A 22906-nucleotide genomic window follows, 5' to 3' on the forward strand; every position below is an offset into this window, starting at 1 on the left:
AGAAAGGGTGGCAGCCAGAGCAATCAATCAAATTGCAGCTATTGTATATACCAACTTTGTATGCACTGAATTGATAAAAGGAATCTAAAAGGAAATATATCAAAATGGCAGGCTAAAAGAATTACGGTACCTGCTTAAAACAACTTTTGATATCTCTGTCTTTTTTGGCTCAGTTATCCTTTTTTTCTTGTCCATTTCAAGGTTAGAACTCTACAGTAGTTTTAAGGACTTGGTGGAAGACCTTATTCTATTTACTCTGATTAGTTGTATGTGACAATGGCTTTTCATGTGTGGAGTGAGCTTCCATGTAATTGGTGGTGTTCTGCACTGGGCCACATGTCAGCTCACCTGGCCTAATAGTCACAAATTCCATATGGATGGTTGTGTGATAGGAGCAGAAGAGAGCTGTGTACACTTCATAATAACACATATAAAAATAGTCACTGCTGTCGTTCCGGGAATCATGGTAATTACTGCTGAGGCATGCCCTGCTTTGTGTGATGCCCATTACATTCTCGGGCATCTCTTGGCCCTGCTGCGTTCCTGAACCCCTAACTGCCTGATTAGAATAGTGATTGGTTCCTCAGGTCTGTGCAAATGGCACCGCGGCAGGGACTGAAAATCCATGCTAATAGAAACCATCTTGTCATCTGGCACTGTAAAGCAGCTCTTATGCAAGTTGTGTACTGTATTTTTAATGTACAAACGTGTACCTGTACCATGAGCAGACCGGCTTCTTCCTGACTGGTTAACATCCGTAATGATTATTTTTCAAGGCTGAATAATTTTATGACACATGCCGCTGAATGTGTATTTGTCAGGGATGGAAATTCACTACTGCAACTAATAAATTGGGGTTTATAATGTACGATTGTGGATCCAGAACAAGGGTTGCCAAGCATTTTATGTGCTTCCCTTATGTTCTTTACAACCCTGGTCTGCGTTATGGTCGCAAAGAAATTATGCATTTTTTAAATAATATTATCTACGTGACCTCAATTACATACATTTTATTTTAATAATGTACTTAATCTTTAGACAGCACTAAGTTAATTAAAATGGTGTTATATTTATAATGGTTCTGGTGCTGATTTTACCCTGTGGTAAATCATCATAATTCATTTAGATTGCTGGTATTTTACTGCACTTCATTTTCATTTTTAGGTCAGGAGGGAGTGAGAAGTGTGTTTACAATGTGCTGCAATCCTAAGTGCTGTATGGGATTTCCAGATTTCCCTTTTTCTTTAGTTTAATGCAATGATGGGGCTTACAGTACTTTGCACATTTCTCTTGATTTTTTTCTATTTCTGTTTATTCAGTCCTGCGTTTACACACCCTTGCCCCACACAGCAATGTCAGGTAGGTGACTGAAATATCTTAGAGTAGCTCCTCTTTTATTGAGAGAAAATACACATTCATCTCTGGGTGATCCATGTACGGTACATTGAATGGATTCAAACTTTGTTGAAGATTCCTTTTGTTATTCTGAAGAAATTGTTTGTTTGGCTGTGTCCATGTACAAAGCGAGTGTGCATGGGAGTGATTTCATAATTCTCAATCAGCTGCTGAACCTGTAGGGCTTTGAGAAAAGTGGTAGGGTCTTTGACTTAGTGCAGACATCTGGGAAAAGCACTCAAGCAGGAAATGACATTTTTGGGGGGCTTTCTGTACAATACCTGTGTACAGAATGCCTTCAGGTAGCCATATTGCTTTGCGGTTTACAGAAAATTACAGCGCTGCAGATTGAAAAGGAAAGATCATTTATAATAACATCAAACTACAATATGACTCGTGTCACAATTTTACATGCTATTTATAGATCGATTTTTTTATTTTTTTTTTGCTATTTTTTTAATTCCCATGAAAGTGGAGTTACCCTTTAAGCAACAGAGCTAGGCCCGGTCATACCCCCAACTTCTAATTAGATCATAAAGTAGCAGCAGCTGACTGATATGCAAGACTTCACCCTCTACAAATTTCCTCTTCTTAAATAAAACTTCTGCTTCCACACTGCTAAGCAAACTTCCTTCACCACTCATCAGAACCTTCTAATGCAGTGATTGCTGATCATTTGAACAGCAAGATGATAAAATTCATGGTGAGATCTCCAGTGTCCTGTTTTCTCCCGCAACCGACCGGGTCTAGGAGCGTGTCCAACACCACACTCAATGCGCTACTCTTTTGACCACAGAGGGAGTTGCTAAACTTTCCGATGACCACCTCACTACCTGTCCCCTGGACCCTGTCCCCTTACTACGACTCCCTTCCTACCCTGTCCTACACTCTCTAGCCCACATCTTCAATCTCTTCCTCTCCACTGGCACCTTTCCCTCCCTTCTCAAACATGTACTCCTTACCCCCTTAAAGGGGTTGTAAAACCTCATGTTTATGCATTAAGGTGAAAAAACTTTTGAAACTGACTGGCCCCCCAGCCCCCCTTCGTTCCCTCAGCGTAGATGTGCACTTCCTCTGCCCGGGGTTCTTGGCTCTTGATTAGATAGATTGATAGCAGTACAGCCATTGGCTCCCGCTGCTGTCAATCAAATCCAATGACGCGGGCGCCGGGGGGGGGGGGCAGGGCCGAGTCTGACATTCTGTGTCTATAGACACAAATGCTGGACACGAGAGTGCACCCGCAAGGTAACACACCCCCCCCCCCCCGGGAGAGCGCTGCTCCCAGGGGGTTTACTGATGCGAAGAGGAGCCGCGAGCGCCGCCCGGGGGACCCCAAAAGAAGTGTTTCGGGGCCACACTGTGCTGCACGGTGGAACAAAGTATGAAATGTTTGTTATTTAAAAAAAACAAAAACAAAAAGGTTTTGTGTCACTTTAACAAAAAAAAAAAAAACCTCACAGGACCTCAGCTGCTTGAACAAATTGAGACCCATCTCACTGCTGTCATTTGGCTCCAAGTTTCTTTAATGTCATGTCCACAACTGCATGAGTTGTTACCTCACTAATAACAACCTTCCCAACATCCTACAGTCTGGCTTCTGCCTTTAACATTCCACTGAAACTGCCCTAAGAAAACTCACTAATCACTTACTAACTGCCAAAACCAATGACCATTACTCCATACTTGTACTCTTGGACCTTTCTGCTGCCTTTGACATAGTTCATCCACCACGTCTCCTCAATAAACGTCACCTCCTTGGTCTCTTCGACTCTTTCTTGGTTCTCCCGCCTATCTTGGCGCACCTTCAGTGTCACATAAAACTATCTCCTCTGCCCCTCTTGCTTTTTCTGTTGGGGTACCCCAAGGCTCTGTCCTTAGACTCCTCCTGTTCTCTCTCTACACCTCTTCTTTTGGGCCAGTTGATAACCTCCCACGGCTTCCTATACCACCTCTATGCCATCGACACCCAGATCTATCTCTCTACTTCCCCAGATCACCTTTCGATCTCTTCACATATCACAAATTCACTGAGCGACATATCCGTATGAATGTTACAACATTTCCTCAAACTCAAGCTGAGTTTGTAATATTTCTTCCACTCCAATCCCCCCGATGATATTGAGATCAATAGCACAATTATTGGTCGCTTCACACACGCCAGGGTGCTAGGTGTAATAAACAGTATGAAGTCTCCTTCGGGCTCCACATCCAATCACTGGCTAAATCTTGCCAACTTAACCTCCGCAACATTTCCAGAATTCGCTCCTTCTTAACTAACGACACCATAAAACAAATTAGTCACTCCTTGGTTATATCCTCCCTTGACTAGTGAAACTCACTTCTCACTTGCCTACCTTTTACATTACTCCCCATTGAATCTCATGCTGCTGCTAGACCTTTACACCTTACTAACGACCCATGGCTGCTGCCCATCTCTGCCAATCCCTTCACTGGCTTCCACTAACCCAAAGTATACAATTCAAAATACTAACAACATCATACAATGCCATCCATAACCCTGCCTCCCACTTAAATCACTGACCTCATCTGCAGATATTGCTCAAATCGTCATTTATGCTATCTAGTTCCCTTAATTACCTCTTCCCATGCTCACCTCCAGGACATCTCCAGAATCTCTTCCATCCTCTGGGACTCCATACCCTAAAATGTCTGGTTATCTCCTACCCTGTCTGCCTATTATATCAGGGGTGCCTACCTCACCTCCACCTAAAAACTGTACTTTGGCCACCTCATTTATATCATCCCCGCAGCTATTTCTTTTTGTACCACCTCCCCCCTCCCTTTAGATTGTAAGCTCCATGAGCAGGGTCCTCCTATTCCTTCTGTATTGTAATCCTACGGTCACCCTTTATAATGTAAAGTGCTTCACAAACTGTTGGTGCTATATAAATCCTGTATAATAAAAATAATTCATCACACTGCTGCCTCCGCCTGTTAGCATGTTCTCCTGGTTAGCACAGCTGATTGGCACCAAGTGTTGACCTTCTCTCCCTACCTCATTGCTACTATTTAAGGGATTACAAAGTCGAATCCTGCTACGCAAAGTAGCTACAATTAAAATGCATTTAATAAATAGCAGCATTCATTTGTCATTTTGATGATCAGGTTTATGTCCTTTAATTTGCAGTACTTTCAAGGCCAGAAACAAGCATGTTGTTTTGTAATTGTGTTCCTGGTAGACATCTGACAGAAGGCCTCTATGGGCCTATTGTATGAATCCTTTTTAAAAAATTTCAATAGTTTATTGATTTTATATAAAAAGTCCAACCTCCTGTTCCACTACACAGTTGCAAGTCTTTTGTTTTCTAGATGGATGGCCAGAAATGTATTTGTTTTCATTTTCGACTAACTGTATAACATTTTTTTTTTTTTTATCCTACCTCCAGTCCTTAAAGCAAAACCTGTGTTTTAAAGGTACAGGTACACTTTAAAGCCTAAGTTTAGCTAAAATCAAAAACTTAAAAATCAGCACACTCACCAGCCACTTTATTAGGTACACCTTGCTAGTACCGGGTTGGACCACCTTTTTACCTTCAGACTTGCCTTAATTCTTTGTGGCATAGATTCAACAATGTGTTGGAAACATTCCTCAGAGATTTTGGTCCATATTGACATGATAGCATCACGCAGTTGCTGCAGATTTGTTGGCTGCATATCCGTGATGTGAATCTCCCATTCCACCACATCCCAAAGGTGCTCCATTGAATTGAGATGTGGTGACTGTGGAGGACATTGGAGTACAGTGAGCTCATTGTTATGTTCAAGAAACCATTTTGAGATTTGAGCTTTGTGACATATAGCATTATTCTGCTGGAAGTAGCCATCAGAAGAATGGTACACTGTAGTCCTAAAGGGATAAACATTGTCAGCAACAATACTCAGGTAGACTGTGGTGTTTAAATGATGCTCAATTGGTACTAAGGGGCCCAAAGTGTGCCAAGAAAATATCCAGCAAACCATTACACCACCACCAGCCTGAACTGTTGATGCAAGACAGGATGGAAGGATCCCTCATGTTGTGTTTTTTTTTTTTTTTTCTCCCCATAAGATCCATGCTTTCATGTTTATGCCACATTCTGACCCTACCATCTGAATGTCGCAGCTGAAATAGAGATTTATCAGGCCAGGCAATGTTTTTCCAATCTTCTATTGCCCAATTTTGGTGAGCCTGTGCGAATTGTAGCCTCTGTTTCCTGTTCTTGGCTGACTGGAGAGGCACCCGTTGTGGTCTTCTGCTGCTGTAACCTATCTGCTTCAAGGTTAGATGTGTTGTGGGTTCAGAGATGGTATTCTGCATACCTTGGTTGTAAGGAGAGGCTATTTGAGTTACTGTTACCTTTCCATCATCTTGAACCAGTCTGCCCATTCTACTCTGACCTCTGACATCAACAAGGCATTTTCGTCCACACAACTTCCGCTCACTGGATATTTTCTCCTTTTTGGACCATTCTCTAAACCCTAGAGATGGTTGTGTGTGAAAATCCCAGTAGATCAGCAGTTTTTGGAACTCCGATCAGCCCATCTGGCACCAACATGCCACGTTCAGAGACACTTAAATCCCCTTTCTTTCCCATTCTGATGGTCGGTTTGAACTTCAGCAAGTCATCTTCACCACATCTAGATGCCTATATGCATTGAGTTGCTGCCATGTGATTGGCTGATTAACAATTTGTGTTACCAAGCAATTGGAACAGGTGTACCTAATTAAGTATCCCTATCTGAACCTCTAAAAAGTGGCCAATCCATTCTCCACCCCCATCAATGCATGTATACACTCCCCTCATGCATGTGTCATGGCAGGGAATAGACCAGCCACAGATTGGCCCAGTACAGTGACATCTTCCTTGCAGGCTTACTCATGTGGGTTCAGAGTAGAATCCAAACACCCCTGAGCTCATCCCCGAGGCTCCATTCACACCTGGGTGTTTTGGGATCACAGCAGATCCGCTGTGATTCTGCCCACAATTGCAAAACGCATTATTTTCAATGGAACCTAAAACGCGAACGGTTTTGCCACGATTTATCGTGTGAAGCTTGTCACCCAAAAGAAGCTCCTGTTCTTTTTTTGGGCAACAAGATTCACATGATGCAATTTGCTGCATGATCAAATGCGTCAAAACTGCACCGCGTTTTAGGTGCTATTGAAAATAATGGCACCTGACTCTGTGTTTTGCGATTGTAGTGTATTTTGAGATTGTGGGCAGAATTGTAGAGATAAAAAAATACTATACTAAAATACAGTGTGTGTGTTTATTTTTTGCCAAAATGACATACTACAAAGTGTAGGCTCACGTAGACAGGCTTTGCTTTGAACACAACCTTTTAGTTTCTACATCAGTTTTGCTTAAACAAAATCGATGTGAAATTTCATTGTGGTGAAGGGATCTGCGTTTGCCCAGCTTTGTGTAAATCCTGAACTGACTTCAGTAGAACCTGCTATAGCAAAGAAAAAAGAAGCAAAGCAGGTCACATGGAGCCTCAGAATGGTCATAAAACCCTACATAATCACTAAAAATGTAAAAATCAGATCAGAATGCAGATTTGCGATTGAAGTGCTTTTTAAATACTTGTCAGGCACTGAAATACAAAACTCGTCTTCATAGATCCTAAATATATTATCAGAGTGAAGTCTCTGCCAGGACACGTTCAGCAATCTTTTTGCATTATATTCATATCCTTGCTTAGAAATGACAAAAAATTCTTAAAATACATAATTGTTGAGAGATGGGCTGACAAACTTCTGTACTGTAATGTTTTTGCTGCACCACACCGGAACAGGTGGCTGGAGCAAGGCGGCCGCTGCCTCTCCCCACTTTACCAATCAGACTGCTGCAAGGACTTGGAAAGGTGCCCAGCAGCAAGCGTCAACTTTTCTGGGAACCTGTTTGTGAGACACCCACTGAACAGACCTTCTTAAATAATGAAAGATTAGTGGAAAAAAATAGTTTTATGTGTACGATGCATACTTTGACATATGTTGAGGTGAACTTTTTACTGTAAAGTTATCGCATGGCATCTTTTTATTTTGGGTAGTTGTAGGGGTTTAAGTATTGTGTACTTTTAATGTAAGTATATTTATTCGGGTGATGCTAATAATACTTATTCTTTTCATTTCTCTCTCTCCTTTTTTTTTTTATCCCCCCCACCCTCTTTCTGTATATTCCAGCAGAGCGCCAGAACCTGGAAACAGAGAATGTGACAGTGGTGGAAGGAGAAGTTGCAACAATTAGCTGCCGGGTCAAAAACAACGATGACTCCGTAATTCAGCTGCTTAATCCCAACAGACAGACCATCTACTTTAGAGACTTCAGGCGTAAGTTACTCCATTATGAAGCAAAATATCTGTGTCTGATTTTTCTAGAGCTCCTGGTGGGTGTACTGTGTGAATCCCCTTCCCGAATTTTACTTTACTTAAGTGAGAGCTCATCAATTATTTCTGAGAGCCACTGTGATAGCAGAGGACCTAAATAGTGAAGGATGTTTGACAGAGGATCATTTTATTAACATAGGTTAAAATATACCGTATATAAATCCAATTTTTTTTTTTTTTTTAAGCATTTTTTTCTTACGGTATTTGGTTCTTGATGGGATAGGACTTCTTAGATACTGTCCTTGCTAGCTGCATTGTTGGGTGGCCATGCGCCAGGGAGGGCCACCCTGCCAGACATTGTAGCTAATGTTACTGAGCACCTAGGAATATGGGATGATGTACTTCATGTGTTTGTACCATTTGGAACTGAATGCAGTAAAAAAAAGTAATACTTATATTGAATAGTTAGGCAGTCCATAGATGATACAAATTTCAGTCAGTGTTGATGGGGGAATTCCTCCCGCAGAGCTATTGTGTTCCCCTTGGTAGGGGACAAGGATCACAGAGAGCAGTCCCTGATGGGAGAATACCGTGATTATTGTCTTGGGTATAGTCAGCCTGCCCATAGATCATTCAAATCTCGGCTGATCCATGCTGAGCTGGTCAAGATTTGAACCATCTATGGATGGCTTTAGTTAGCCTCCTACTGGGTTCTATTGCTGTCCGGAACAGAGCAGTACGACCAGCTAGAGAGGAAATGCTGCTTGTTAAAACAGTCAAATAAAAACCCAATTGTATGAGAGGGGTTAAAGGATATACTGCAAGTCTGTATAAAAGTCCATAAAATAGTCCTGATTACATGGACACTCTTTTGCAGGCAGCCAGCAACTCTATAAACAAACACAAAAGGAGACCGCAGCGCTATTCTGAGTGTAGTATTAAAATTACCTCAATTTATTTAAAGGTAAAAACCTCACAGGATGGAGTAAATAAAGCATGTAACAAGCAGTGAGCCTCTCTGGCCGAATCCAGGCTGCTGTGCTCAGTGCCGGCTTCAGTCTCGGCCATGCTGGTGGTTTCCAGGCCTCCAGGGCTGACAAGCAGACACGGGGCTGACAGCTTGACGTCACCGGAATGGCAGGCAGTAGGCGCGCGTTTGGAGCATGCATGCTCCTACCTTAGGGCATGGCCAAGACTGAACCTGACACCGACACAGCGGCCCGGATTCGTGCAGAGAGGCTCACTGCTTGTTACATGCTTGATTTTACTCCTCCATCCTGTGAGTTTTTTACCTTTTTTAAATGCATTAAGGTCATTTTAATACTACACTCAGATTGGAGCTGAAGTCAAAACTATACAGTTGTCATTAAAGGCTGCAGGTGAGAGAAAATCTTCCAATGTGTACAGTGCATCCAGAAAGTATTCACAGCACTTCACTTTTTCCACATTTTGTTATATTACAGCCTTATTCCAAAATTGATTAAATTCATTACTTTCCTCAACATTCTACAGACAATACCCCATAATGACAACGTGAAAGAAGTTTTTTTTAAATCTTTGCAAATAAAAAAACTAAAAAAATCACTTTTACATAAGTATTCACAGCCTTTGCCATGACACTAAAAATTGATCTCAGGTACATCCTGTTTCCACTGATCATCCTTGAGATGTTTCTACAACTTAATTGACGTCCACCTGTGGTTGATTGGACATAATTTGGAAAGGCACACACCTGTCTGTATAAGGTCCCACAGTTAACAGTGCATGTCAGAGCACAAATCAAGCCATGAAGTCCAAGGGAATTGTCTGTAGACCTCTGAGACAGAATTGTATTGAGGCTCAGATCCTGAAAGGGTACAGAAAATTTTTTGCAGCATTGAAGGTCCCAATGAGCACAGTGGCCTCATTTGCCCATAAATGGAAGAAGTTTGGAACCACCAGGACTCTTCCTAGACTGGGCCGCCTAGCCAAACTGAGCTATGAGTAAGCACTTAGTATAAATGTGAAACGCGTCAGCTGTTGTCCTGTACTTTTTCGCTGTGGTGTCCTGTGTACTTCATGATCCAGTATCTTCAATAAAGACGCTTGAATTTTCTCCCGGTGTGCGGCTGTCCAGAACTTTTTTTGTACACTTCTGGCCAAACTGAGTGATCGGGGGGAGATCCGCCTTAGTCAGGGAGGTGACCAAAAACCCAATGGTCACTCTAACAGAACTCTCTGGTCTGATGAAACAAAGAATGAACTCTTTGGCCTGAATGGCAAGGTCATGGCTGGAGGCAACCAGGCACCACTCATCACCTGGCCAATACCATTCATACAGTGAAGCATGGTGGTGGCAGCATCATGCTGTGAGGATATTTTTCAGCAGAAGGAACTGGGAGACTAGTCAGGATCAAAAGATGAATGCAGCAATGTACAGAGACATACTTGATGAAAACCTGCTCCAGAGCGCTCTGGACCTCAGACTGGGGCAAGGGTTCATCTTCCAACAGGACAACAATCCTAAGCAAACAGCCAAGATGACAAGGGAGTCAATGTGGGACAACCTTGACTGTCCTTGAGTGGCCCAGATTTGAACCCAGTTGAACATCTCTGGAGAGATCTGACAATGGCTGTGCACCGATGTTCCCCATCTGACCTGATGAGCAGGTCCTGCAAAGAAAGAAGAATTGGAGAAACTGCCCAGAAATAGATGTGCCAAGCTTGTTTAGCAAAGTATTAAGCAAAGGCTGTGAATATATATATATGGTGTATGTGTGTGTGTGTATATATATATATATATATATATATATATATATATATATATATATATACATATATATATATATATATATATATATATATATATATATATATATATATATATATATATACATATATATATATATATATATTACACGTATATGTGATTCTTTTCGTTTTTTATTTAAATCTGTAAAGATTTCAAACAAACTTCTTTCACGTTGTCATTATATATAATAATTATATTTATTTATTTCGCAACTATATCCCATGTAATAAGAGGTGCTCCCTTGGCTTCAATGTGTTGGCATAGATAGCATAGTATGTGCTTTTCACACTTGCACATATAAGTGGAAAAGTTCTGCGTTGTAAAATGCCTGTGTATCATTAGTATGTGATGCTCTAACCTATACCAGAGTAATAGTAATGTGCAGTAAGCCGCGGTGCTGAGCCAGAGATCTTCATACACTGGACTGTACTTTGACATCTGGTTTCTATTGGCTACTGCAAATCCCGACTATTGGCACTATTCTCAAAAGAAACCCTGAAGAACTGTCATTGCTTATTCTTTTCACATCTGTTACATCTCGTCTTCGTGTTACAAAACAACTCTGGTGACATTGCATGTATTACAAGACAGTCCTGGCAGTAGGACAGCAACAAACTGTTTTTGACTTTGTTGAAACTACTAATCTCTCATAGAAACTAAACAAATATGAAGTACGTAATTCTCCCCGTTGTCTGAATATTCATTGTCTGTAAGTAATATTTATCTTTCTTTACTCTTCTAATTCCCTATTCTAGTTTGTCATTCTTATTTCTGCTGGGACAGCATAACTGTAGAGTCTATTATCTAGTGGATCGCAGTAATGCGTTCTTAGTTTCTTAGCTCTGTAGGATGGCTTATTACAGGTAATGTTGTGCATTACTCAGCAGTACTACTTTTCTTGTCTCTGCCCTGTTGCTCTGTGATACTTAATTATGTATTCTCTGCGGTGCTGGAGAATTGTCCGGATCCATTTGGCGTGTGCTTAAACTCTAAATGGTTGGTAAAAGCTCTAATGATGACTCCCCGCTCCATCACTGAAGGTCACATGTAGTGATATTTGGTGATGATGTCATAATTATCAGCAGGAACTGGTAGTGTTTGCTGTGTACCACTGTGATGGATGAAAAGTGAACAGTAATGACTATAAAAGCGGACCAAATATTGTTCAGAACTTTTAGTTGTAGGTTAGAAATTATTGAAATTCAATGTGGAAATAAATATAATGCTTTTAAATTTTGATCATAGATACGCTTTAAAGTGGTAGTAAACCTCAGTTTTTTTTACTTGTACCTACAGGAAAGCCTATAATAAGGCTTACCTGTAGGTACAGTGAATATCTCCTAAACTTGCACTGTTTAGAAGCTATTCAGAGTGCATGCCGTCATCCCGGTCCCCCGGTCACTCACGTAGCTAGAGGCCGCAAACCCAGAAGGAAGACCGGGCAAAGATGGGAAACCCTCTAAGTGGTGACAGCGTGGTTCTGGAAGGCTTAGTTTTAAGGTAAGTCTTGCATAATGTGCTAGTATTCTGTGCATTAAGATAAAAAAACCCTCTGTGTGCAGCCCCCCCCCCCCAATACTTACCTGAGCCCCATCTCGGTCCAGCGATGTGCACGAGTTCCTCGGCCGTCCGTAACACTCCCTCCTGATATTGAGACACAGCAGCAGGTGTCATTGGCTCCCACTGCTGTCAATCAAAGTAAGTTAGCCAATGAGGAGAGAGAGGGGGTGGTGCCAAACCACAGCTCTGTCTGAATGGACACACAGAGCAGCGGCTCGGTGCCCCCATAGCAAGCTACTTGCTTTTGGGGGCACTCGACAGGGGGGCAGGAGCGCCATCAAGGGACCAGAGAAGAGTATCTGGGCTGCTCTGTGCAAAACTATTACACAGAACAGGTAAGTATCACATGTTTGTTATTTTTAAAGAAAAAAAAGACTTTAGTATCACTTTAATATAAGTGACATATTGAAGCCTACCTCTAGTCAACACATGCCATTACAGCCACAGTTTTGATTTTCCTTTAAACGATGTGAATAAAAGTTGACTATACTAATCATCCCTTGCAACTTTCAATTTTGCTGAACAGCTTGGTCTGCATATAAATGTAGAGAAATAAAGGTCTGTGCAATAAATAAAAAAGCATTCATATACTTTATGCGATCAGTAAACTATACCAGAATACAAGGTTTTCACTAAAATGGGCCTGTAAATAATAACACTAATCGTGAAGTGAAGGTTACTCTTAGATATAAAATGATCACACACCAATGTAGACAAAAACTATGTATGTATGGTAGATTAACTTCTGGAATTAGTCTACACCTGGGGTGTTCGCACAGAATATAAACTTGTACACATGTCAGGGTAATCATACATAATTGTGCACCACTTATTTTTTAAAGGCCAAGTTCACCTTATTTACTGTGTAGCATGTAATATGTTCCATTTCCTGTCTTGCTCACTCCTTCCTCTGACAACAGACAGGGGTTCTTCTCCCCTGCAGCCACTGTCAAATTTAAAATAGGTAAATGTGACAGTGGCTGTGGGGGAGAAGAATCCGGCTGGTGTCACAGGGGAAGGGGGGTGAGCAGGGCAGTTACTAGAACATGTTACACTCTATATACATGTGTAACAGAGATCTGTGAATGAATAAACTACAAGCCCCGTCTTCCACTGCGGCAGACAAGCTTGTAGATCTCTTGCACTTTTTTTATAGGAAATAAAATTAAGGCATTACTTATACATAATCTGCAGTATTGAATCACCGGTTTTGTCCAGTTTTCCAAAGAACTAGATAAAGAAACATCACCCAATACTCTCTTGCAAAACCAATAGCTGTGAAAAACCAGCTCATCTGTGTCTTTGTAAGAGAAGTAAAACAAGCCAAGCCAACAGGTATGCAGAAAACGAAAACATTATCTTTTAGAACAAGAATTACCTGATTGTTAGATGATAGAGTGGTGTCATGAGAAAACCAAGGAGATAACCCCCTGCTAAATCTCATGCTCTCTGCATTCCAAAAAAGGGTTCCTTAATAAAAAGCTTATTTAAAATAAGAAAATACTGCGCTAGACTAAAACAAAAACCATCTAATATCTAATGGTGCTAGTGTACAGATTTATAAATAAAGTTGCTCTACATTTAAACAATCTCTCTTAAAGAGAAAATTGTAAATAACTGAATGGAAGTGAAGCATACAAAATACACTAATATAATCAATCAAATAATACAAACATCCAGTGAATTAAATGAGTAATAAAAAATAAGTGTCCATATGCATCAATAGTGCATCATTGAATGCATAAATAAAGTGAATGTCTGTATACACTAATAGTGCAGGAAATAGTGTCCTTGAAAAACGTATACACAATTGATAAGTGTATGGAGGAATGGGTATATTTGATAGGTAGAAATTCCGGGTCCGCCCTCGCCTGTTGATGCCTCAACTGACAGGAAAAGGGGTCTCAACCTAGAAGTAAAGCTCTATATATGGGAATCCTTACCAGAGCTGGTAGACCCCCTAAAGAGCAGGGTCATAAAATCAGACAGATTGAGCCCTCTGTGGGGACAAGTGGATCCTCTGATCCCTCGATTGCCTCAGATAGTTTGTGGAGATAGTTCGCCAAATTGCGATGATATACTCATCAGGTGGATGTTCTCAATCTGGAAAAAGACACACTCTGGCTTAAAGCCACGAGTGAGCAAACAGAGAGGGACTCCGATCGTGTGGTAGGTTAAAAAGGATAAAGCTTTAATGCTAAATAAACGAGCAGAGCTCACAAAAAGACATACACAAATAAGATTGCATAAAAAGCCGGCTAGCTCAAAACACACAAATTGAACACCCGTGTGCCGGGGTCAGTGTGGCGTGATTGCTTCAGCACAACGCACCGCCCTACATGTTTCGCAATACCTTGCATCTTCCTGACACATCACTTAAATAACATACAGCCTAGACCAAGCCTCGTTTTCACTCAGGTGCCATATTGGAGCTTAGAAGGCATGTGGAACGCAAGCAGGAACCAGGCCTCGATCTGAAGCTCATATTGGTAATAATAATAAAAAGCTAACTTGTGACTTATCCCACCATAATTCCTTCCACTAAAAAATGGGAACGTGCAGCGTTTACTACTCGAGGGAACAGAGATCTCAATGACCTATGATTGAGCTGATCAGCGCCCTCGTAGTCCATCTCTTCCTCTAGCTGAAAGCCTGTATAGGATTATGGGCAGAGAGCTGGAGGGAGTGCAGGAGGCTGACATTGCATCTGCGTTCCACTGATTGTGGATGCAATGCTCTGCAAGCTCCTGTAGGGGAAAAAGAAAAAAAAATCTTTTTTTTTCCTGCAAAAATATGTGCATTTATTTTATTCCTTAAAGGTAAACTTAGCCATTGAAAAGATTACATACTGTCCTAATCCAGAGGCTGATCCAGCCCTTTGAAGCCCAACCATAGTAGAAATATGAGATTTCAGGTGAGCCCGACATCAGATGAATTTATGTAGATGCGCAGTAGACACACATTGTATGAGGAACATGTGTTGGCTGTGAAGACGGCTCCAGCTTTTCCAGTGCTGTAATAAAGCTCTCATTCAGACTGATGAAATGTAGGCCTTTGCCCATAACACCCAGCAAGATGCTCCCCTTCATTCTGTCACTCGCACAATGATAATGAATAATAGCTTCTGACTGGTTACCACATGCAGTCATTTGACTTTTCCAGAAATTTGTCTCATCACATAAAGTCAGCTGTAAAGTTCCAAACCAGTCAATTGATTTTTGGATTGACTTATGTTTACCTTGTTGTTTTTCCATTAAGGAACAACTCTAGACAACGGCTAAACTGCGTCGGCTTACATTGGCAAGCAGATAATGCCAGAAAGCTGCAGTCAGAAAATCTCCTCCATTTACCTTTGATAAATACTGAAGCAGAACCCAGTGTGATTGGGCTGTGAGGGAAGTGGCTATTCTACAGCCTGTATGCTACAAATGGATTCTAGGGTAGTGAATAGGTTTATCTTCATTGGCACAGAACAAGCTTGGGGTATAAGGCTATTTCCATCTAGGCCTAATCGCACAGGTGTTTTGCCTTCTGTCAGATACCTTTAAATTAAATCTAAACCCAATCGCTAAAATTTCATATGAGCTTTAACATGTTAATGTAATTTCAAAATCTGTTTTCGGTCCTTTAAAATCTGCAGCTTGCATTAAATTTGGTGGTCCTTCCATGAAGGTCCTTGTTCAACTTGTTTTTGAGTGACAGCTGTCTCCTAGTTGTTTTCCTATGTTGTCACCATACCACATGCGCTCCTCATGAAGGCTACAACATACAACTGTACACGGCATGGCCCGCTATTGTTGCCACCAAGAAGCCAGTTTAGATCAATGATGTGCAGAGGATATTGCAGCAAGTGAATGGAGACCAGAAAAGATCGCTGATCTTTTCTGGTCTCCATTCACTTGCTGCAATATCCTCTGCACTGAGATCACCCGGTTAGGGCTTAGGCTCCTAGCACACTGGAGCTCATAAACAGCCGTTTTTTTGGAGTTTGGGCGTATTTTTTTTTTTTTTAACAGCCCATAAACTCCTCTCTATGTTATCCTATGTATCCATGCACACATGGATGTTTTTGGGCTGTTTTCTGAACGCCATAAAATCACGTTCAGGAGTCGTTTTTCTGACCACAAAAAACGCCAAACGCTCATAAACGTCGATAAACGCTCAAAGACGTGGCTCACCAGCCTTTTGTTTTTTTTTTTTAACATTTTTGATCCATTGGAAAAAAAAAATTTAAAAAAATAGCTAATGCGGAAAAATGCTAATAAATTGAAATTGAAAGACTCACGGCAAAGCTACTGGTGTTTTTATAACGTTATTTTAACATCCAGTGTGCGTGGAACCTTAGGTTTACTTTAACCACTTGCTTACTGGGCACCTAACCCCCCCCACCCCCCCCAGACCAATTTTCAGCTTTTAGCGCTGTCACTCTTTGAATGACAATTGCGCAGTCATACAACATTGTACCCAAATGAAATTTTTATCATTTTTCCCCACAAATAGAGCTTTTTTTGGTGGTATTTGATCACCTCTGGGTTTTTTATTTTTTGTTAAAATTAAAAAAAGACCGAATTAAAAAAAATAAAAATACAAAACTGTTTTATATTTTCTTAATAAATTTTGCAAACAGGTAATTTTTCTCCTTTATTGATGTACGCTGATGAAGCTACACTGATGGGCTGCACTGATAAGGCAACACTGGTGGGCACTGATGAGGGGGCACTGGTGGGCACTGATGAGGGGGCACTGGTGGGCACTGATGAGGGGGCACTGGTGGGCACTGATGAGGTGGCACTGGTGGGCACTGATGAGGTGGCACTGGTGGGCTTTGATGAGGTGGCACTGGTGGGCTTTGATGAGGTGGCACTGGTGGGCTTTGATGAGGTGGCACTGGTGGGCTTTGATGAGGTGGCACTGGTGGGCTTTGATGAGGTGGCACTGGTGGGCTTTGATGAGGTGGCACTGGTGGGCACTGATGAGGTGGCACTGGTGGGCACTGATGAGGTGGCACTGGTGGGCACTGATGAGGTGGCACTGGTGGGCACTAATAGGTGGCACTGGTGAGATGGCACTGATGGGCACTGATGAGGTGTCACTGAAGGGCATTGATAGGCACTGATGGGTGGCAGTGATGGGCACTGATCGACACTGGTAAGCGACAGTGATAGGCAGCACTGCTAGGTGGCGCTGATGTGGCACTAATTGTCACCACTGGCACTCGTGGGCATTGTTAGGTGGCATTGATGTACTGGTGGGCAATAATTGGTGGGCACTGTGAGCACTGATTGGTGGGCACTGAGGGTACATATGAGGCGGTTTCGCCTCTCCCTGCTCGGGACTGATGTCCCTTCAACAAAAGCTGTCAGTGTGAGAAGAAAAAAAAAAGATTACCGATCCTCTGTTTACATCACGTGATCAGGTGTCATTGGCTGACAGCTGATCACGTGGTAAGGGGTAGGGATCGACCCCTTACTCTGATCACCTGAGTCTCGATGACTTGGGTGATCATGGCACGCGATACGCGCACCCTGCAGGAGGGCGCGGCCAGCTTCCAAAGGGGAGGACGTCTATTGACGCCCTCCCGGCAAAGCAGATCTGCGCTGTAGCCGTCATTCAGCTATAGCGCGGATCTGAAGGAGTTAATCTGACAAATGCAGTTTATCTAGATTCATTACCATAGGGTTTTCAGGTCAGAATACCTCCATTTTTTTTTTCTTTAATCTGCAGTGAACATCCCTCTCACCCAAAAATGTGACTTAGGGAATAGTAGCTAAAGTGTGTAAATCTAGACACAAAAATATGATCTATTGCAGTTTTTACTAATCCTTAAATGTGGCTGCATTAGATTTTTTTTTTTTTTTTTTAAATCTTCGTTACACCGGCCATAGATGGCTGATTCAGCAGGGACCCGCCGACATTCAAACCATCTATGGGCAGGCTGATTGTACCAAAGGCGATCCATCGATTGACTTGGGTACAACCAGTATGTCAGATTTTTACATGCAATTATTGCCAGTGGCTATAGCAGCTAGCAGTAATTTGTGTGTTCTCCAAGCAGAGACAGTTCCCTGTGCCCCTTCCCCTGGGAGGAATTCACCCATCAACTCGGACTGCGTTGACGGGGGGAATCGAGCAATTTTTCCTTCCTTTTGCCAGTAACACACTTCCAGTCCTAGGATGACAATGCTTATTCACCATACTGAATCAGAAATAGGACAAAATATTGGAATCTCCCCCTGTTGTCCTGTCCATAACACAGATGGGTGGGGTCCTGTACTCCTCAGAACAATATAACTGATAACAGTGCAGCCCAGGCAGAAGGCACAGTATGTTATCAGCTGACCAGATCTCTGTCAGGATCCAGGAACAGATATAACAAATCACATTCAGTGGTATGTTTAGCAGACCAAAAGGCAGCAAGAAAAGTGAATTACTAGGGTTTTATATAACTTTTAAAAACAGTTCAATGTGTTTGATCAATTTTGTCCATGCAGAGGGGTAGAATACCCAATGGTCACAGCAGTGGTCATGGTAATGGCACCTGATGAGTTTTGCCAATCCCACCCTGATGCCCCAGAGATACCCAACAATTCCTTCTGGTTCCCTGTTATGGAAATAGGGGGGAAGAAAATGTGCCCCCCCCCCCCCCCCCGACCTTACGCAATAGGGATACGCCCCTGAAGTCGTTCTAAGTTCCCCCCAATGGTATCTACTGATGTCATGCTATTAAAAGTATCAAATGCAGCACTATATGATATAAACCTCACTAAGGTGTGAGTGAACGTTGGAGCAACTAATACCCAATCAAAGAATGTATAAATAAAAATTAAAATAAAAGTATATAAATGAAATACTTATTATAAAGCAAGTGCACAGTAAAAAAAAAAAAAAAATTAAAATTGTTGAAATAAAAATCAAACGTATCAAAAATTCTTATTTTCAGCAAGTCCACAGCAAAAAAGGAAACATAGAAAATATGCAATATTAAAATCCTCTCAAAACGGCTTGCAGGCTTGTAAAATCAGCAGCTAGCTCAGAAAGCAAATGACTGTCTCCTCCACCGTCCTGTCCCCTTCCCTACGCGTGACGACACAGGGCTATCACGTGTCTTTCTCAGGGGGGGGATCTGATTGGATGGTGGATACTGCTGAAATATATACTGCATCGGCGGTCATTGAAGTGAAGCCGCAATATGTGCCATCTTTTTGTGGGCCCGCAAATGCAAAAACATATATACTGTGCAAGTCACGGTCATATTGCTTGGATCACTACCACAGAGTCACTATATGGGACATTATTTTATATATATATCTCTCTCGATATCGAGATAAAATATATATATATCTATATATATATAGATCTATATATATATAGATCTATATATATAGATATATATTTTTATTTTTTCCACTGCGACATACTGAAAATAAGATTTTGATGTTTATTTCAACAATTTTGATATTTTTTCACTGGGCACTTGCATGATAATAAGTATTTCATTTATATACTTTTATTTATACATTCTTTGATTGGGTATTATTAGTTGCTCCAACGTTCACTTGCGCAATACTCACACCTTAGTGAGGTTTATATCACATAGCGCTGCATTTGATAATTTTAATATTTTGTACACAGATAATGAGAGTGTGATATATGCTTAGCAGCTGTGGATTGGTTCTCCAAAAAACATTTTTTTTGGATACTCTTTATTGATAGCTCGCAAGACATCTATCTATATATACTGATGCCATGCTGTTGCAGCCTGTAACACTGATATGCTCACGTGACATACCATTGTGGACACCAGGGAAAACGATCTTGCAATCTAACACGGCTGGATTTTGCACTCTCCAGTTTTAGTAAGCCCCATTCATACCAGTGCGACTTGACAGTTCCAAATCACATGACAAAGCTGCACCCTATTTTTGGCAATGGAACTGTTCAAATCAGTGCCACTCCGACTTTGTGTTGCCGCACTGATTTGAAAAAAAAGGTTCCTGCACTACTTTTTGCAGCTTGCGTAGACATCTGTGCATAAAGTGGTATAGATGTCAGGCAAGTCGCACCTGAAATCGCACTGGTCTGCGGCTTTAAAATCGCATTCACCCATGTGTACCATATAAGGAATTGTAGCATATTAATGGTCTCAGTATGTGTAAACAGCCCCACTGTCCATCCAATCATGAAAGAGAGAATACACATCCTATTCGCAAATATTTTTTTTTTACTAACCCCTCAATTCTTGCACCAGAGGGAATATACACAATTATACACATCCATAAAAGAGAGAGTGGACCCGACCCATTCATCCACACTGTGATACCCTTCTTAAAGATATATAATGAATGATCCAAAATAGGACACCTAACTCAAGGTAGGGTCCTTTATAGGAGATCATATGCGGAAAAAGATATAAAATGGGACAGCATAAAATATCTTCAAGCAAAAAACATTAATAAATGCAAAAAAGAACAAAAGTTCAGACTCTCATTTAAACCAGGACATGTTTCCAATTCCCAAATTCATTTACATTCCTGTTGTAATACACATTCATCAAAACCCCTTTTATAAAATAGGATGTAACCTGCTTCAGGTGGTCCACCATCATGTTCAAATAAAAATTGCCTAACTATGGAGGATTTAGGTTAAATTTATAGATCTATCAAAGATGTGGCCATGCAACGGGGTTTGCTCACTGTTCTAATCTTTTCACTCGTGATTCAATGGCAAGCAATTACTAAAACTAAAATGACAGTTCTAGGTGGACTGACCATTTACTATTGCTGTAACAAATACTATGAACTCAAAGAAAACATAAATATAGTGTTGAGTGAAAAGCAGATAGTACAGATAATGCTTTGAAATTAGAACCAAAAAGATTGCAGAACATGAATTAGCTAATAAATATAAGGTAATGGGAATATGGAAATATCCTTTAATATGCTCTTGTCCCCTGAATTAAAAAGGATCAGTGTGACATGGTTTCAAAATCCTTTTCTGCTTAGTTTTTCATTAGAATAATTTGCTTTCTAAGTACCCACTTTAGTGCACCTATATCATTATTTAATGCTGTGTCATGTAGCAAAACTTCCCAGCCTTCCAAGATAAAGATGTATGAGAGCAATGTTTTTCTTCCTCTTCAAAAATCTAGGCATGCTAAGTAAACTGTCATTAGATAAAAAATGTTGCCATTTAAAGAGACATGTTTGAAATTGGTAAAAATAGAGTATCCTGCCCAAAATGAATATTTGCAGTAAGATAATAGTTACACAGTCAGGTTTAAAAAAGACACTAGTCCATCTAGTTCAACCAAAAAAAATAAAATCCTCCATATCCACAATCCTTTACCCACAATTGATCCAGAAGAAGGCAAAAAAAAAGCAAAGCATGATCCAATTTGCTCCAGTGGGGGAAATAAATCCTTCCTGATATTCACGGGACAATGGGATATTCACTGGGTCAACTTACCTGGTGTTATTATCTCTTAACTATTAATATCCAGTTATATTTTGTGCATTTAGGAATGCATCCCACTCATTTTAAAACTGCTGAGCTGACCAGAACCAACTCCTGAGGGAGTCTATTCTACATTTTCACAGCTCTTACTGTGAAGAAGCCTTTCTGTATTTGGAGATTAAATCTCTTTTCCTCCAGTAAAGAGTGCCCCTTGTCCTCTGTGATGACCTTAAAGTGAATAACTCTACACCAAGTTCACTATATGGAACACTTATGTATTTATACATGGTGATCATATCCCCCCTTAATTTCCTCTTCTCAAGAAACCTCCCTTAATCGCCTCGTCTCAAGAGAGAATAAATTTCCTCTAATCTATTCTCATAGCTGAGCTCCTCCATGCCTCATATCAGTTTGGTTGCTCTACTCTACACTTTCTCCAGTTCCCCGATATCCTTTTTGTGAACTTGTGCCCAAAATAGAACTGCATATTCCAGATCAGGTCTTGCTGTCCCAACTGATTTTCAGTTGTTTAACTTAATTTATTTGTTAAGCGTAGACATTGTAATCTCACATCAATATGAAGATGCAGAAATAATGCATTGTAAAAGACAGCGTGATGTGGAGAGACCACTCCTTTAGAATCCCATTGCAAGACCAACTGGTTACCGATTATGATCATCCTTTAAGACACACCATATATTTTGGATATTGTTATTGTTCCAGACAGATTGAGTACACTTTGGTCCTCTCAGATATGTTTCATCCAACCAATGTAGTTGTGGATGACTTGCAGTATTACTAGTGAAAGTACATCCATCATGGGGATAGTCGCACTACCCTGTTTCTGTATGTGTGAATCTGGAAGGACAGGCATATCCTTGTCTTCTGTCCCTTGTTTTTTGAAGGGACATGCCCAAGTAGTGTTATGTTTATCTTTGCTTAACTACATTCTGGGTCACTAACCTAGAACAGGCACAAACAATTGAGGTGGACACCTGGTATGTACACAATTGTTCTAAATCAGCGACTCGCCAAGTAATGATGGAAGGCTACAAATAGATGACTTGGAGCATACACCCCCCTGTACAAGTGCAGATATTGAAGCCCCTGTTCATCTACTGCCTAAGATACAGATAGATAAATAGATTGAAAAGAAGAGTAGACTTTGATACATTCTCAACTCTCTTATGAGTAATATGAAATTAGTTATGTAGTAATCATGCCCTTTACTTCAGTTTAAATGGTGTCGAGAGGGAATGGAGAAACGCTTATGTATGTCTTGGTGCAAATTAATCTCGAAGTGTAGGAGGTGCTTGCTGCCAATTTGGGCATCATGAAGAATACCTCTCACATTTACAAGCCCTAAGTGAGCAGTG

The 22906-nt window shown here is 41.0% G+C and overlaps 1 protein-coding gene across 7 annotated transcripts in view; it reads left to right on the plus strand.

Annotated features, from left to right (window-relative positions):
• Positions 1-22906, plus strand: part of CADM1 (cell adhesion molecule 1) — a 544514-nt gene that overhangs the window by 293242 nt on the left and 228366 nt on the right. For 5 of the 7 annotated variants that reach the window (XM_073602402.1, XM_073602399.1, XM_073602401.1 and 2 more), the window contains one exon: positions 7583-7729. In XM_073602402.1, coding sequence (XP_073458503.1) covers positions 7583-7729 — 147 coding nt within the window. The remainder of the gene's footprint in view (positions 1-7582; positions 7730-22906) is intronic. The other 2 variants (XM_073602400.1, XM_073602403.1) reach the window with 1 other exon arrangement.

This window comes from Aquarana catesbeiana, linkage group LG10, assembly GCF_042186555.1.
Source record: "Aquarana catesbeiana isolate 2022-GZ linkage group LG10, ASM4218655v1, whole genome shotgun sequence".
In the NCBI taxonomy this organism is placed as follows: Eukaryota; Metazoa; Chordata; class Amphibia; order Anura; family Ranidae; genus Aquarana; species Aquarana catesbeiana.